The 18536-nt window shown below is 36.2% G+C and overlaps 1 protein-coding gene across 4 annotated transcripts in view; it reads left to right on the top strand.

Moving 5' to 3' along the window:
* Nucleotides 1-17042, top strand: part of IBTK (inhibitor of Bruton tyrosine kinase) — a 95210-nt gene extending 78168 nt beyond the window's left edge. For all 4 annotated transcript variants that reach the window (XM_026507005.4, XM_044387095.3, XM_026507004.4 and 1 more), the window contains 4 exons: nt 5638-5787; nt 14190-14261; nt 14667-14799; nt 15758-17042. In XM_026507005.4, the coding sequence (XP_026362790.1) occupies nt 5638-5787; nt 14190-14261; nt 14667-14799; nt 15758-15889 (487 nt within the window). In that variant the 3' untranslated portion in view covers nt 15890-17042. The remainder of the gene's footprint in view (nt 1-5637; nt 5788-14189; nt 14262-14666; nt 14800-15757) is intronic.
* Nucleotides 17043-18536: the final 1494 nt, after the last annotated feature.

Raw genomic sequence — 18536 nt, 5'->3', positions numbered from 1 at the left:
TCTCCTTTTTCATTCATAATTTTAATAATCTGGGTCCTTTCTCTTTTCTTTTGGATAAGTCTTGCCAGTGGTCTGTCAATTTTATTGATTCTCTCAAAGAACCAGCTTCTAGTCCTGTTGATCTGCTCTACTGTACTTCTGGTTTCTGCTTGATTGATTTCAGCTCTAATTTTGGTCAACTGCTTCCTCGTGCGTGGATTAGGCCTGTCCCTCTGTTGCTGTTCCAGCTTCTTGAGGTGAGAATATAAAAACTGCATTTTAGATTTTTCTATTCTTTTGAGTGAGGCTTGGATGGCTATGTATTTCCCCCTTAGGACTGCCTTTGCAGTATCCCATAGGTTTTGGACTGTTGTATTTTCATTCTCATTGGTCTCCATAAATTGTTTAATTTGATTTTTGATTTCCTGGTTTATCGAGTCATTCCTGAGCAGGATGGTTCTTAGTCTCCAAGTGTTTGAGTTTCTTCCAAATTTTTCCTTGTGGTTGAGTTCCAATTTCAGAGCATTGTGGTCTGAGAATATGCAGGGGATAATTTCAATCTTTTGGTATCGGTTGAGACCTGTTTTGTGTCCCAGAACATGGTCTATTCTTGAGAATGTTCCATGGGCATTAGAATAGAATGAGTATTCTTTGGTTCTGGGGTATAGTGTTCTATATATATCTATGAGGTCCAACTCGTTGAGTATGGCATTCAAAGCCTTTGATTCTTTGCTTAGTTTTTGCCAGGGTGTTCTATTTCTGATAGTGGAGTGTTGAGGTCCCCTACTATTAATGTATTTTTATTTATATGTCTCTTTATTCTGGTTAAGAGTTGGCTTGTGTATCTTGCTGCTCCCATGTTGGGGGCATATATATTTATAATTGTCATATCCACTTGTTGAATACTTCCCTTAAGAATAATATAGTGCCCTTCTGCGTCTCTAACTATAGTCTGTAGTTTAAAATCCAATTTATCTGATATGAGAATTGCTACCCCAGCTTTCTTTTGAGGTCCATTTGTGTGAAAGATGGTACTCCATCCCCTTACTCTCAGTCTGAATGCATCTTTGGGTTTGAAATGAGTCTCTTGTAGACAGCAAATGGATGGGTCATTTCTTTTTATCCAATCTGCAACCCTGTGACGTTTTATGGGATGGTTCAAACCATTTACATTAAGACTGATTACTGAGAGATATGATTTTAATGTTGCCATGTTGCCAGTAAAGTCTTTGTTTGTATTGGCTGTGACTTTCTGTTCTGTATCACTTTTGGGGCCTTTTTACTTTTATAGAACCCCCCATAATATCTCCTGTAGGGCTGGTTTCGTGGTTACAAAATTGGTTAGTGACTGGCGATTCTGAAATGTCTTTATTTCTCCATCAATTCTGAATGACAGCCTTGCTGGATAAAGGATCCTTGGCTGCATGTTTTTCTCTGAAAGAGCTTTAAATATGCTCCCCCAACCCTTTCTCTCAATCCAGGTCTGTGTAGACAGGTCTGACGTAATTCTGATGCTTTTGCCTTGGTACGTGAGAAATTTCTTTGCCCTGGCCGCTTTCAATACTGTATCCTTGCATCTAATATTTGCGAAATACACTATGACGTGACGTGGCGTAGGTTTGTCGTGGTTGAGCTTGGGAGGGGTCCTCTCTGCCTCTTGGACACGAATGTTTGTTTCCCTTGCTAGATTAGGGAAGTTTTCAGCTACAATTTGTTCAAATATCTCTTCTAGACCTCTGTTTTTCTCCACCCCCTCGGGGATGCCGATGATTCTAACATTGGATCGTTTCATTGAGTCAGTAATCTCCCGTAACCTACATTCGTGGGCGTGGATTTTTTTAAGACCATCTTCTATTTTCATTTTTTCCTCTATTAACCCATCCTCCAATTCACTAACCCGTTCCTCTGCTTCTGCGACCCTGGCCGTCAGAGCCTCTAGTTTTGCCTGCATTTGGCTCATAGAATTTTTAATTTCTGTCAGATTCGCTCTCATTTCTGTCCTTAGGGATTCTATATTCTCAGTAACCTTTTCGTTAATAGTTTTTTCAATTCTACTCATCATTTTGACCATCGTTACTCTGAATTCCATTTCTGATAATTTGGTTACATCCATATCCATTATTTCTGTGGCAGAGGCCACAGACTCACTGTCTTTTCTTTGCTGGGGGGGGCTTCTCCTTTTTGTCATTCTGATGAGAGGTTGCGGGGTTGTCCAGAGCCCAAATTATTGACTGAGTCCCAGGCTGTGCCCCTTGTTTTATAGGGATCTTAGGGATGTGGGCTTCTTCTTTAAAGATTTTATTTATTTATTTATGTGGCAGCCAACCAGCGAGAGAGGGAACAGAAGCAGGGGAGTGGGAGAGGAAGAAGCAGGCTCCCAGCAGAGGAGCCCGATGAGGGACTCCTTTCCGGAACGCCGGGATCACGCCCTAAGCCGAAGGCAGGCGTTCAATGACTGCACCACCCAGGCGCCTCGGGCTGTGGGCTTCTTGATTTTTCAGCCTGCCTTCTGGGGGAGGACCTGCCGTGCCGATACTCAGGCAACCCTGTTTGGGTAGAGTCTCCATGTCCCCTGCGAGGGGGGATGGGGATGGGCACTCCCTGAGCCGGTATTTCCAGGCTTTTGTTCTCTGGCGGCTTTCCCTGGCGGTTTGCTGTGCCTCTTCTGAGAGTCAGAGCAGCAGCGGCCGAATCTCAGCCTCTGTCACAGAACAGAGGGATTGCGGCCCGTTCTCCACTGATGTTCTGGCCACTTTAACTCTGTTTCTGTTGGTGCTGCTCAACCCTGCAGCGTCCCGGGATGTGCGCTCCACACCCAGCGTCCCAGCCCTCACTTCCAGGGCCGGTGCGTCTCTGACCTTTGTGTTTCTAATGCCGCCAGCCGCCAGCCGCCCCGCTCCCGCTCCCGGAGCTCCCGGTCTCAGTCTGGATCCAGTGAGCGCACCGGGATTCCGGTGTTCCGCGAGATGCCTGGTGGCGCGCGCACCCTGCTCACGGTCTCAGTGTGCTGTTTTGCGGGTGCCGTCCGCGAGCCCCGCCCGCTCTCCCATGCAAGTGGCTACCGCTTCCCAGCGCCCGAACGCGGCGGCTCCCTCCCCCTTCCGTTTTTCTTCCGATATCTGTGCACAGTTTCATGGCTCCCCGCTTCGTACCTCAATACTCAGCGCTGGAGATGTTCATTTGTAGAGATCCAGATGCGTCTTCCTGCGTCTCAGGCTGGTTCCCTGGTTGTTTAGGCTGGTCTGGTACCTATCCAGCTCGACTCGGAGGACCGGCTGAAAGCGGTGTCTCCTACTCCTCCGCCATCTTAACTCCTGAAATTGCCTAGTCTTTTATTACTTGTGTTTTTTAGTTTTGAGTTCTAGAAGTTCTTTAAAAAAATTTCTATTTCTTTATTTGAGAGAGAGAAAGAGACAGAGTAAGAGAGATAGAATAAGCAGGGTGGAGAGGAATAAGCAATCTCCCCACTGAGCTGGGAGCCCAATATGGGGATCAATCCTAGGACCGTGGGACCATGACCTGAGCCAGAGGCAGATGCTTAACTGACTGAGCCACCCAGGCCACCCTTCTAGGAGTTCTTTTTACAGTCTGGATACAAGTCATTTGTCATATAGGTGTTTTGCAGATATTTTGTTTTCTTTCTTTCTTTCTTTCTTTTTTTTTTTTCTTTTCTGAACAATGTCTTTTGATCAGAAGTTTTAATTTTGGTTAAGTCTAATTCGCCATTTCATTATTTGATGATTATTCCTATATAAGTCCTAGAAACCTTTGCCTACCACCAAGCTATGAAGATAGTGTTTTGTTTTCTTTAGGATATTTAGCTTTTACATTAGGTCTGTGATCCACCTTGAATTAATTTTGGGATATGGTGTGAGATAAAGGTAAAGGTTTTTTTCCTTCTATAAACCATTTGTTTATTATAGATAAAATACTTTTACCACTGAATTGTTTTGGGAATTTAATTATTGAAATTAAAATGACTGTATATGTGAGGATCTGTGTTTGAGCTATTCTTTTCCACTGATCTGTTTGTTAATCCTTATATCAGTACCACTCTGTCTTGATTACTCTTACTTGTTTTATCTTCTTCCAACTTTGTATTTCTTTAAGAATACTTTGGCTAATTTAGGTTTTTTGTATTCCCATATAAATTTTAGAATCAATTTGTCAACTTCTACAATTAAAAAAACTGGTGGGATTAATTAAATTTTTGAAATAGAGATAGATCCATATATTTTTTTTATTTCATATTTTTGTTATCTTTGATAAATATTTTTTTAAAGATTTATTTATTTCAGAGAGGGAGTGCCTGAGGAGGAGGAGCAGCAGAGGGCAGACTCCCCACCCAGCACAGGGCTTGATCCTACAACCCCCAGAGATCATGCCCTGAGCCGAAGTCAGATGCTTAACCAGCCGAGCCACCCAGGCACCCCTAATATTGTTTTTTCAAGATATTTGTCCATTTTATCTAAGTTGTCAAATTTATTTACATAAAGTTTCTTATAATCTTTATCTTTTTAATTCCAGTGGTATCTTATATTAGTTATCTGTTACTTTGTAACAGATTATCCCTAAACAATGGCTTAAAACAATCAATGTATGTTGTCTCATAGTTCCTTTAGGTCATGCTTCACTGAGTTATTTCTTATGGGTGCCCCTGGCTCAAGTCTCCCACACTGCTGTAATCCAGGTTCAGCGAGGACTGTAATCATTTCTGATCCTGGCTTGGAGAGGATCCTTGTCCAAGTTTCTCATATGGATCTAGAATATTGGATTGATAGCTTTTTTCTCTACCTTTTGTCACATTAAAGATGTTCCACTGTCTTTCGGCTTTCCTTGTTTCTAATAAGCTAAGTGTTTTCATACTGTGTTGTATTTTTTTCAAGATGCTTTCAAGATTTTCTTTTGATTTTTGCTTTTTAGCAGCTTGCTTATTATGTGCCTAAGTATGGTTTTCTTTAGATTGATCTTCTTTGGGGTTTGCTAAAGTTCTTGAATCTTTAAATTTATACCTTCCACCAGATTTGGGGAATGCTTGGCTTTTGAAATTTCTTTAAATATTTTTGTCTCTTTAAATATTTTTGTCTGCCATATTTCTAACCTCTCCTTCTGGTGCTCCCACTTACGCTTATGGTAGACCTTTTGATATTATCTGATAAGTCCCCATGGTGGAATTTTTTTTCTATCTTTTCTTCCCTCTGTTCAGATTTAAAAATTTGTTAATTTATCTTCATTTTACCGATTCTTTTCCAACTGGCTGTGAATTCCATCCAGTGAATTTTGTTTTTTAAATATTGTATTAAAAGTTCTTGAATTTCTATTTTATTCTTTTTCATAGTTTCTTTTCCCTGAGCTTATTCTTCAGTTTGTTCTGAGCATTTTTTATTGTTGCCGGAGGCATAGTTATAACACTTGTTTTTAATATCATTACTAATTTCAACATCTGGGTTATCTTCAGTGTTGGTCTCCATTGTTTTTTATCATATCATTTTGATTAGTTCACAACTGACAGCAGGAATCCAACATCACATTAAAAACTAATTATATATCATCACTGTAAAATTTTTGTATACATTCTCTCCCTTTCTTCCTTGTGATTTCTAGCAATGACCTTTTAAAAAATGGATGTTTTAACATGATCTCTGTTGTCTTTTGCAGGGCATCTTCTTCTCTGTATTCGGTTTCATCCAAGTCATTCCGGGATTTCTTAGAAGAAAAAAAATCTGTTACTGGCCATAGTTCAGGAGATCATGTCAAAAAAGTTTGTTTTAAAGGAATAGAAAATTCCCAGGCTCCGAAAATTGCAAGGTAATAAGTTAAAGATTTTTTACCTTAAAAAATTCTGTGGTGGTTTTACATTCTGATACAATCTTTAAAAATTTATCAGGCAGAGTTTTACACATTCTTTTACATTCAAAATTAACATATCTACTTTTTTTGAAGCTTTATTTTGGTATAACTGCCTTATAGTAAATTGTATATATCTAAAGTATACAGCTTGATGTTTTGGCATATGTATGCACCTGTGAAACCATTACCAGCTACATTCAAGACAGTGACTATAGCCATCATTCTCAGAGGTTTCCTCATGCCCCTTGGTAATTAATCTCTTCCTCCCTTCCCCATTTTGCTCTTTATGCAAATCCTCTTATGTCAGTAGAGGCTATGTTGTATATTCTAGTTTTATACCTATAGGATCATTTAGTCTGTACTTTTAAAAATTCTCTTTTACTCAGTATATAGGTTTTGATTTATCTAAGTTGCTATGTGTATCGTTCATTCTATTTTATTGCTGAGTAGTATTTCATTGTTACAAAGCAACCCATATATCTGCATCTGTTGCTGGACCTTCGGGTGTTTCCAGTTTTTTCTCTAGCTGTTTTTGATACTAGTTTTTAAAATTCAATGTATTTTAAAAGATGTTTCATATTTTAAATACCTACATGGAACATGAAAATCTAAACATAATTTAAAAGCAATTTTCTAATAAAAATAGCTTTCCTGCCATGGTATGTAAATTATCTTAATCATTGTACAAAAAGGAACATTCTTGGAGCATTAGATAGCCCAGTGTTGGAAGAAAGAACTGTGTTTCAAGTTGGTTGACTAAATGGAATTTTTTTTTTCTTATTTCTGCTAATATGACGTCTCCCAAAGAAATATTAATCCCTAAAGTATTTTAGACAAAACAAAAATGTAATTAAAAATGTCAGCTGTGACCAGATTAATGTTGTTTTACATAATGGTAAAGCTTTTTTAACACTTTGTTAAACCTTTTCCCCTTAAACTGTTTTTAATGTGAAATCTTAGGTCTAATTCCAATATTATCAAGCAGAATAATATAAATTTCTCTGATTGAATCAAGAAGAGGGGTCTGGGAGCCATACTATAGTTTAACCTCATCATATCTGCCCTGTAAGCAACTTGGAGGAACTGTCAAAGTCTTCTAACAACTTTGGAAATTACTGGTTTAATTGAACTCTTTAAATATTTTTGTTGTTGATATTGTGACTGGCTGCCTTATAATGTACATTTGGGACCAAAGATCTTGAGCCATTTACTTACAATATGGAAAATTAGAGATCAGAAAGAATCTGAAGAAATCATTTGGCCTCTGTCCCTATTGTGAAAACTTTTATTACTGGAACACTATAAAAATCTTAAATGTAACTCTAACATATAAAATAGATAAACTTTTTATATGCTTACTTATGAAAAAGTGAGAATATTAAGGCTGGTTTGTTAGGGTCATAAATACAGAATTGGATGTAAGACATTTGTCGTCTTAAAATTGACAAATATTTAGAGTTACAGTGATAAAATTAACATAGCCCCAGCCCATAGAGAACACACAGTCCAGAAGAGAAGAGAAACCTTACACAATTAAGTATATAAAACATATTGAAAAATTATATCTAGTCTCAACATTTAATTGCCTAATATTAAGAAAATTCTGACGGAAATAGTTACACATGTTTAAGATTCTCTAAGATCATACATCATTTAAACAGAGATGGCAGAAGAAATTTTCTTCTTGAATTGATATAAAAATGAATTAACCTGACAATAGAAGTTAACATGGCAGTGATCTTCAATGTATTAAAAGTATTTGAATGTATTTTTTTTAAATTAGTTTCAAAATGTATTTCAGAAAAAAAGTACTAACAAAGTTTGGTGAACATTTTAGGATACACTGAAAATGACTGAACCTAAACAATGTAAAACTATTCAGTATTTTGTAAGTTGTATTCTTAAAGATGTTGAGGGAAGGGCATTTTATTCCATTCCTAAGTGACAGGTAGGCTTTTAAGTGTTGTTAAATTCTCACAGTAAAAATGTTTATTTTCAACTACATTTGAGCGCCACTGTATGCATACACATGCATTTATGTATTTATTTCATAAATGTGTCTATTATGTACATAATTCTAAACATATTTTAAAAAGTCATTATTTGTACATCTCAATACGTTTTTTTATTCCAAAGTTTTTTAGAAATTTTTTAAAAAATTGGTTGTTATACTTGTAATGATCCTGCGTCTATCACAATATTTTTAAAAATTGAATATAGTGTAGTCTTTTTATTGATATAAGAGAAACAGAAGAATACCACTGGTTTTTGCAAGTTGTGTGATGAGTGATCTAGACCAGGCTTTTAAATAGACATGTAACTTCCTTATTTTCTTACTGTGAAACACATAAATCTGCCTCTATTTTTTTTCATTATTTTTCCTTTCTTGTTTTGCACTGGAAGAGTTATTTTTCCTATCTCTGGTTAATATTTATATCTGTGCTGGTATCTTTACTCCTTTCCACTTTAAAAGCCTTAAGCTATTAATTATCCCTCTCTTTTCTTGTGGATATTCAGCCTTATCCTTTTAGGTGGATACCTCCCATCTGGTTTTGTATATGCTTAGATCTCTCTCATGTGGTGTGGGTGAGGTAATGAATCCCTCAGTCATCCCCCACACTTTCTTCTAACAGTTGTCTTATCATTACCAATCCCCTAATCCCTTCACAGCCAAATTTCTCAAAAGAGCTGTCAGCTCCCAATCACTTCTTAATCCAGTCTGGCTTCCAGTCCCATTACTAAACTGAAACAGTTCAGGCTAAGTTCAGCAGTGACCTCCATATTGCCAAAACCATGAACTTTTTATATGACTCATTCTACTTGAAGTTCAATTACAGGTCATCTTCTCATTTTACTTTATATTATTTCTACACCATTTCATGAGCTTCTATTTTCAGTTATCAGCTATACACTAAAGACTCAAATATTGCCTGCCCACAACTATCTTCTGAGCTTCAGACTTACTCAGCTGTCTTCTTGGTATCTCCATCCTACTTGAATGTTCAGAAATACCTTGCCTAAAACCGAACAGTGTTTTCCTCAAACCCCTTTCATAAAATCAAAATCAAACAAAAACACAAAACAGCTCATTCTTCCTGATTTTTCTTCCAGAATTCTTCCTGATATTTTCTTCCTGATTTACCCAAAGAAAAAACATGAATTAAAAAAGATATATGCACCCCTATATTTATTGCATCATTTTTTTCCCGATAGCCAAGATACGGAAGCAACATAAGTATCCATCAATAGATTAATGGATAAAGAAGATGTGTGTGTGTGTGTGTGTGTGTGTGTGTGTGTGTGTGTGTGTAATGGAATATTACTTAGTCATAAAGAAAAATTCGATCTTGCCATTTGTGAGAACATGGATAGACCTAGAGGGTACTATGCCTACATAGTCTGTTTTCTTCCAATCTCTTATCTTTCTCTTTTAACATCTCTGGATTCTCATTATCTTGTTCTTCCTCTCAGTTTCTCAAATGCCGTTTACTTCTTGCCACTTACCTACCCTTTGACTAGTTGACTCTGATTCTTCTTTCAGTCTCTATTCAGTCATATTCTCTGGAGAAGTCAGATTTCCCTTACTGGGTCAGTTTTCTATGATATGCTCCCATAGCACTTTGCACTCATCGTATTTTTCACAGTTATTAGTGTGATTCTTTGTTTAGTGTTTTCAGCTGCAAGTATTTTAATGTCTGTGTAGCTACCTATATGTTCAATGAAAGCATAGGAGAGGAAAGTTGTCTCAGTGAGAGATTGATCTCTGCTTCTCACTGAATTACCAATGCTTAGAATATTTTCTAGCATGTAGTAGGTGCTCAGTGAGAACAAGACGAATAAATGAGATAAAATTGTAGCTGTTTCAGGTAACCTTTGTTTCTAATGAGTAAGTAATATTGTATGCTTTAGGTGTGTAAATTGTAAGGTATGAACATGAAGTTCATTTTCGTAATATTTTTGTATTTTAAATATTAACACTGTAGATTGAAATTTTCTTATTTTCTTTGGAGAAGTCTGTCATAAAATATTGAAGATCTGTGGTTTCATAGTTGATCACTAGAGTGTGCTATAACATCAAGGCTCTTAATTGGGCAAAGTGGCTTCTGCTGTTATACTGGTTTGGAAATTGTAAAGGAGTGTCTAATAGTATACATTATACAGTTTATTTTATACAGGTAATAGTGTAATATTATACAGTATTATACAGGTAATAGTGAGAATTACAGCTGGAAGACAAATGCTATGGTCCTTCAGGGAATTTGTGTGGCATGTGTAATGGAGTTCATCTTAGGAAATTCCTCAAATCATATATTCTTGTTTTAATTGTAGAAAATGTGATTTTTTTTCTCCCCAAGGCTAGGGAAATCCAGGAATGGCAATGTTATTTGGGGATGTTAAAATGCAGAAAAGAGGGATTTGTGGAATTTATGTGTTTATTGTTACTTACGTGTTCTTTTTCATTTTTTCTTGTGTTTTCTTTCATCTCCTTCCACTTAAATACCCCTTTATGTAATTCTGGGCAGAAACTGATCTTGTGTTTCTTATCGGTAAGGAAAATTACTTGTAAGACGAAAATTATTATATCAGCTCTAAACTTATATAAAAATCTTTGTAATTAAGCTAATACAGAACTCAAAAAAATTAAAAGTCAACAATATGAGTAAGAAGTAATTTAGTTATTCTCAAAGTCTAAATTTGGTAAGATTAACGTTCAGTTTGAACAAAAATCCCTGAAAAAATATTTTATTTTAGCCATCCTTTTAATGTTGCTTTTATTTTCAGAAGGCAAAATTTTGTACAGATCGTCTATTGAGATGTCTGTTTCTGTGTTGCAAATACCTACAGCTTAAAAATGCTGCATTCATTATCTGAAAGCTTAGCGTGTTTTTGATTTTTTTTTTAAGATTTTTTTTTTTTTTTTTTGACAGAGAGAGAGACAGCCAGCGAGAGAGGGAACACAAGCAGGGGGAGTGGGAGAGAAAGAAGCAGGCTCCCATTAGAGGAGCCTGATGTGGGGCTTGATCCCAGAACGCCGGGATCACGCCCTGAGCCGAAGGCAGCCGCTTAACGACTGAGCCACCCAGGCGCCCCTTGATATTTGTTTAATCAAATTTAACAGTTTTGCTTCATTCTGAGTTGAAATTTTCATGGACTTTTGGTGGTTTGGATAAATTTATAATTAATGAGATTATCCACTGAAGAATCATTAGTGGAAGGACTTCTGGGATTACAATCTTACAAAACCGATTTGAGTTTCAGTCTAACACAGTAGCCCCTCTGTGAACCTTTCTGAACCAGATTCATGACATATGAAATAAGAACAATAATGTCTATCATGCAAGTTTATGATGAGGTTTATATCTGATAATATATATTGGAAGTACTTTATAAATTATAAAATGTTATCCAGGTAAGTTGTTATACTTAAGCTCTGATTGCTTAACTTTTGATTTAACAAGGCCTATATAAGATACTTTAGTCCTGATACTCAGTTTGTTTTAGCCAGTACTGTACTATTTTCACAAACAGCTTGTAGCTGCTGCTGCTTAATTAAATAATTGATTCTACAATATTTTTCCATTTCTTTGAAAGTGTGTCAAACACTTTTGGCCAATCCCAGACACCAGAGGGATTTTTGAACACCACTCAAGTCATTTGTGTTTATTCCATGTTATGCTTTAGTGCCCTAGAAAGCCTCTGATTTCTAGCCTTGGGCTGACTTTTGGATCTTCTCTTTTCTCTCTCTCTCTCTTTCTCTCTCTTCCTTCCTTCCCTTTCCTTCTTTCCTTCCTTTCATTTTCCTTTCTCACTCTCTCTCTCCTTTCCTTTTTTCTGTCTCTCCTTTCCTTCTTTCGTCATCTTGTAACATTTATTCTAGTAGCTTTCTAGTTCATCTTCTTAGCTTCATTTTTCTCCTGGCTAGAAGTCTTCTACTTCATCCTGGAGACTTCTCTTAATTTGGACGTCATAGGTCAAGCATCTAGTAGATTTCAAGTCCTGGAACTTAAAACTGAGAACTTATAACTATACCTACCTTCACTTCATTCAGGACCTAACATCTAGAAGAATAAAGTTATCAGTAATTCAAAGGAATAAGGAACTTAAAAAAAAAATCTGCTTTTATCTCATACTTAAAATCCTTTGGCTTTCTGATTCTGTTATTTATTCTTTAATTCAGTTTTTACAAACAGCTGTGTTCCAGGTGTTGTATTGGACACATGAATGAGGCACAGTGCTGTACCTTGAGAGCCTAGTCTGGCAGTTAAGACAGATGTGTAAACAATAACAACACAGTGTGGGAAGCTATAGTAGTTGAAGTGCTAGAGGAGCAGAGAGAAGGTGATATTTGAGCCAGTCCTTACAGAATAAGACATTTGTAGTGGAATGTATTGTAAACTAAGGGGAATAATAAAAACAAAGGCAGGTTTGTGATAATGGAAAACATACTGTACTCTGAGTGAAAAAGACCTGCTTTGGGTTCTGTTTCTGCTACTTCCCAACTTGAGAGTCAGGCAATTATATATAGTATTCTTTGAGTCTAAATTTCCTAATCACTGTAATGGAGATAATACATGCTTTCTTTATAGAGTATTGTAAATATTAAATGAGATAATATATATAAAAATACTGCCAGTAAATTTATTTGCCCATACATCAGTTCTAAATGTTTTAGCTTTCAGTGCATTTTGTACTCTGGCCCTACTGGTTCATTTTAACTTTGTTTCACTTTTAATCTCTTCCAAACTCTTAATCCTATCATTCTATTTATTGAAAAGAACAGCCTATCTTTACTTAAGCCACCAAAGTCTTTAACCATTCCATATATTAGTACAACCAGAAACCCTATTTCGTGCCACTCTCCTCAGCTTTAATGTCATTTCTTCAGTGAAGCCAACAGCATGTACCCTCATGTCAATTTCTCCTGTGAATCCATACCACTTTGTGCAAAGTGGTACAAGTATCAATTGTTTTATCTCACATTGTTTTATCATTGTTTATAAATAGATTTTTAAATCTCTCAGAGTTTTTAGTGGGGAAGGGACTGAATTTTTTTGTTTTTAATGTTCAGTTAGCCAGTGTTTTTGATGTAGCATTCAGTGATTCATTACTTGCTTATAATACCCAGTGCTCATTCACAACACGTGCCTTCCTCAATACCCATCACCCGGCTACCCCATCCCCCTACCCTCCTCCCCTCTGAAACCCTGTTTGTTTCCCAGAGTCCATAGTCTCTCATGGTTCATCTCCCTCTCTGATTTTCCCCCTTCCGTTTTCCCTCCTGAAGGGATAGAGTTTTAATCAGCCTGGTTCTCAGCACCATGGTGCTACACATACCTACTAACTCTACAAATGATCCATGAATGAATCAGGAAGTCAATATTTAGACCCTGTTTGTTCATTCTCTGACTTCTGTTCGACCTGCCTAGGGCTAAGATTGCTCATTCCTGAAAGAGGGCATTTCATTAATCCAGACAATCTCTAGGTATCTTTCTAGCTGTCAAATTCCACAATTAGGCCAGTCTCTAATTTTTTCCCCTACAAGAGTACTTGCTACCCCTCATCCTGTACCTCTTTTACTGATGTCTCCATGAGGCCTAATGACCAAATCTTTTTTGATTTATAGTCCTTGTTAGATAGTGTCTTAAATTATTTTCTCCTATACGTCACATATCGTTTCCTCATTTTGTGAGTTCATAGAACATAGAAATCATATCTTATATTTCCATGCTATAATTCCTGGTTTATCAAACTATGTACTATATTAGTTGCTCACAAAATTTAGCTGCTAATTGTCTGGTTTATATGTATTTTGAAACTTAGTGCTAATTTTTCACTTTTATCCATAAACTATTACTGTAAAACTTTATTTACAAAGTTTTCTGTATTTCCTAATGTATGTTTGATAATAGTAAGTGGTTATATGAATGTTATTAGAAAAAATAGACCATTTCTTGCAAGATCTTCCTCTATGGTATTTTATACACAGGATTTTATAACTGCCTATAGATTTTTTTAAAAAGATTTTTATTTGAGAGAAAGAACATGCGTGCACACACAAATGGGGGGAGGGGCACAGGGAGGGGGAGAAGCAGACTCCCCACTGAGCAGTGAGCCCGATGCCGAGCTTGATCCTAGGACCCTTAGATCATCACCAGAGCTGACGGCAGATGCTTAACCGACTGAGCCACCCAGGTGCCCCTATAGATTTTTTTTACTTACAATTTTAAAGGTAAGTCTGACTCCACGCGTTAAGTTGTATCCTGAGTCAGCACTTACAATTATTCCTCTGTATTTCTATTAATAAACAGTTTTACTAATATTAGAAGTTTTAATCTCAAGTTTTGGCATTTGTTTTGCAGATGCTCCACTCATGGTACCCCAGGACCAGAAGGCAACCATATTTCAGATTTATCACTTCTAGACAGTCACAAGTAAGGCTAATTGATTAGCTTTGGAGCCTCCAAAGCTAAGCTATTGTCTAGCAGTGAAAGATAATATTAAAAATTGAGAGTAGTATATTGAATAGAATGGGTTTTCTGACTACAGTCTGCTCCGCAGTTTGAGTTACCTTTCTGTTTGGTTATATAATTTCTGCTCCATCCAGCCTTTCGGTGTTTTCTAGTTTTCTCTCTAGCAGTGATCCAAATAAAATATTAGCTCTCCTTTCCTCTGTTTCTTACCTTACCATTCTGTAAAGAGAATGCAAAAGTTTCCAAGTTCCCTTTATATTGCAGGTTACTGGGATAAAAATGTAACACTGTTGAGGTATATTTTAGAGAATTTATATGCAAAAATTTGGGAAGATGAATGAGAACTCATTGTTACTATTCTTTCAGTCCCTGGCTGTCTTCTTCATTGACTGCTCCTTCCACGGTAGCGCCAGTCACTTTTGCATCTATTGTAGAAGAAGAGCTACAGCAGGAAGCAGCTCTTATCAGAAGTCGAGAAAAACCCTTGGCTTTGATTCAGGTAAGTAATGTGCCCTTATGGTCTTAATTTAGAGAAGAATTACACTACATTTCATCTTAAGAAAATTATGTTTATCTTCATCACAAAGGTGCATATATTTATCATGTTAAAGTCTAATATAAAATTAAACTGAGGCACTCAATAGTATTAATTGAAGGAATTCAGGATAATTAATTTAGAACAAATAAATTGTCACAAGGGTAATTTTTTTTTTTTTTTTTTTAAGCACTGGTGGTGCTTTAGACCATTTTAGTGTTTAAAAGTGATCAATAGGGGCACCTGGGTGGCTCAGTCCTTTAAGCATGTGACTCTTGATTTCGGGTCAGGTCATGATCTCAGGCTCATAAGCTCGAGCCCCCTTTCTGGCTCCACACTGGGGAGTGGAGCTTGCTTAAGATTCTTCTTCTCCCCCTCCTGCCACACTCGTACATGCTCTCTCTAAATATATATGTATATTAGAGTAAAAGTAATCAATAATGAACTTGGCATTATCTAGTGCTTCTGTATCAGTAAGTGTTCTTAGATTGTAAGCCACAGATACCAACTTTGGCTAACTTATGGAAAAGAGAAATTATTAGGGGGATATTAAAATTCCACAGATTTAGGTGAAAGACCAGGGAGCCAGGCTTGGAAACAGATAAGACCCACCGTTGCCCTGAAGAGTTAGAAGACTTGTAGAGCAGAAAGTATCTCACTGAAGTTATTGGAATAAATGGATACCAACAACTATTTTCAGGGGTTTTTTCCTTCTGCTCAAGATTAAAATTTAAGGGAGGGTGGGTATCTGATTATTCTTCTTCAGGCCTTAAGCCTTCTACTTGCTGAGGGACTAGCAAGATACCTAATTTAATTCTGCTGCATTGTATTCATAGAAAGTGGTACTTCCACAAAAGGAAATTGGAAAGCTAATGTAATCTTGCTAAAAGATTAAAGCAATTTTTTTTCACCTAATTTTCAGATTGAAGAGCGTGCGATACAGGATTTATTGGTTTTCTATGAGGCATTTGGCAACCCTGATGAGTTTGTCATTGTTGAAAGGACACCACAGGGACCACTAGCAGTACCTATGTGGAATAAGCATGGATGCTGATTTGCTGTGGAGTTGAAATGCATTTTTCATAAATCATGATTGTTCTAAAGAAGAGCTATGGAAAAGAGGTCTTACAAATTTGATAACATCATTCTAGCTAGAATAAGAAAGGATCTAATTTCTTTAGGGCAGTTTAGGTATATAATGTTTAAATGATTAAAAACAAATGCCACAGAATTGTGATTTTAGTCACTTTTTATGTAAAAATGTGTGAGAGGAAACTTACTAGGTCAAAAGTTTAAGTAGAATTATTTCTTTTGAACAGTCTGCAAAGGAAAACATGACTGATTGAAGTATAAAATTTAAGAGTAAGGCATTAAAAATAACTTTCCATTTGAGAATTTGGGATAAATAATTTAGAAGATTTTGTCAAATATCTGTTGTCACTTTTTTTTTTTAAATATATATGATATTGATGAGCTTAAAGTAGGAGCATCAGCCATTACTTCTGATCCATTAATGGCCAAAATTTTGTGTTTGCAGTAGTAGTTGTTTTCATTCTTGTGTCTCTTTTGATCAGGCCATCAATGTTCCAGGTCTATTTAAATCGTGAACTGCTCAAATACCATATTATTTCAATTTGTACAGCCCATTTTACATTAAACTACGGAGTACGGTGAAAAGAGAATGTGAATACTATTCTGAAGCTTAGTCCAAGATATGGTTCCTTTTTTAAATTTGGAGTCATTGTGTGTTGTTTTTTGGTGGGGAGGGGAGACCTTATAAAAGCCTGATTAGAGAAAGAATCAATTTCTCAAAATATTAAAATTTTCCAAAATAAATGCTTAATTATCCATACAAGAATTGAATAGTTTCGAAGACCCTTTACAATAGTATGTAATCAGAAGTTCTCTGATGCTGAGTTACATGAATAGACATAAACATTGTTTTCTTTACAGTATGCTATTTGGTTCTGAGTGGTTAAATTTTTAAAAAACAAATGTTAAATCTGTGCTCCAATAAATGAGACAGATTGGGAAGGTTAATGTCTAGTTTCTGAAACATAATTCTAGGGGAATATATAGGCAATTCACTGCTATAATTCAGGTGATGGAAATATGGCTGAAACTAACTTAATACTTGAGTTAAGTTTAACTCTACCTAACACAGCAAATTTGTAAGCAAATGTGCAATAAAAAATAATCTTGATCCATTTTACTGTTAATGTGTCTTTGATATCTTATACTATATTGACATCTACCACAGAGGGAATTACTAATTATTCCTCCTGATCTGTATTATAGCCAGTATTGTTTGCATTGATGCTGTGTCTTCATTCCTCCACTGCTTAAAAAAGTCATTTTTCCTAAGATGCATCTGTGATAGGTTTTAAATTATGTTTAACTAAATTGAGAAGAAATGGATTTTATGTTTTATTGAAATTGCAGTAAAGAGGCCTTCTGAAGTAATTGCTTTATTTCATATGAAGCTTTGATTCTTAATGCATATTGGCATCTTTAACATTTGAAGATGCTATCAAGTGATGGTTTTCACAGTGCACTCTATGTTGCCTGGGAAGCACCCTAAAGAGCCTTTGTTGGATAGGATGTGAAGAGAGGGAGAAGGGCTGACTGAGTCTGTGGGGCTTTAGACCTTTACTAACCTCCATTAGAGTGTTGTACTTTGTGGCCCATTTTATATAGCGAGGTGTTATATAAAATTTCATTGGGAAACAAAAAGAATTCTTTCCTAGTAAAATGAAAGATAAGCATGCTATACACTGTAACTTTTCATAAACAATTCCATGAAGATAGTAACCTAATACTTTACCACCAAAAAGCCCAGGAAAGTGATGGGGTGCTCCCCCCCCCAACAGTATTATTCTGCCAGTAATAATTAATTCATCTTTAATTCCTTGACTTCAAGACTTAGTAGAATTGATAACAGTCTAGAAATTGTCAATTTAAAGGATCAGGGGAGTGAAGAGGTTTTTAAGATATAACAGTCCTAGAACTCTTCAGCCTGGAGAGGTGATGGTTGGTGGAGGTGGAGGTGTAAAATAAGAATATCCTGAAAACTTGCAAAATTGACAAGTCTACCAGTTAAGTAAAAGTTAATTTTTTGACAAAATAATAGGGTTTAGGACCTCTCTTAAAGTTCAAAAGAAGTGGCTTTTAAAACAAGTTTAAGAGATTCCTACTTTATATTATATAGGAATGACAGACAGTTGAGATTTCTAGTGAATATCTAGGTTTGTTCTGTAACTCTTTTTGGAGGTTGGAGTGTATGTGTTTGCTCATGATAAGGGTGTTAATAGCGGTTTCAGAAAATTTAGATCTGAAGAAGCCTAATAGATTAACCTTGCATATTGTCTTCATTTTATTAAAAAAAAAAAAAAAGTGAACTCCAGAGAAAGTGACTAATGAGAATGAAGTCTGTCTTTTCAGTATGATTCCCCTAGAGCCGTGCCTCTTAGAAATTGCTAATTGTCTATAGCAATTTAACCAAAACTGAGAACGTATAAAAAGCACTTAGAAAAGATAAATGTAACCAGAAGCTTCCCGAATTGTCCATTTAAGAGAGCTTTTCAGAAGAAACTACAACAACCTTCCACCAAAGAATTGGGGACAAGTGATCCAAGATTTACGGTACTGCTTATGTGTATCTTTTTTGCTTGCAGTGATGCTCAATTATGTAAGATACCAGA

This window comes from Ursus arctos, unplaced genomic scaffold (genome assembly GCF_023065955.2).
Source record: "Ursus arctos isolate Adak ecotype North America unplaced genomic scaffold, UrsArc2.0 scaffold_29, whole genome shotgun sequence".
Taxonomy (NCBI): Eukaryota; Metazoa; Chordata; class Mammalia; order Carnivora; family Ursidae; genus Ursus; species Ursus arctos.
Note: the sequence above shows the minus strand (reverse complement) of the source record. Positions and strands in the feature narration are given on the sequence as shown.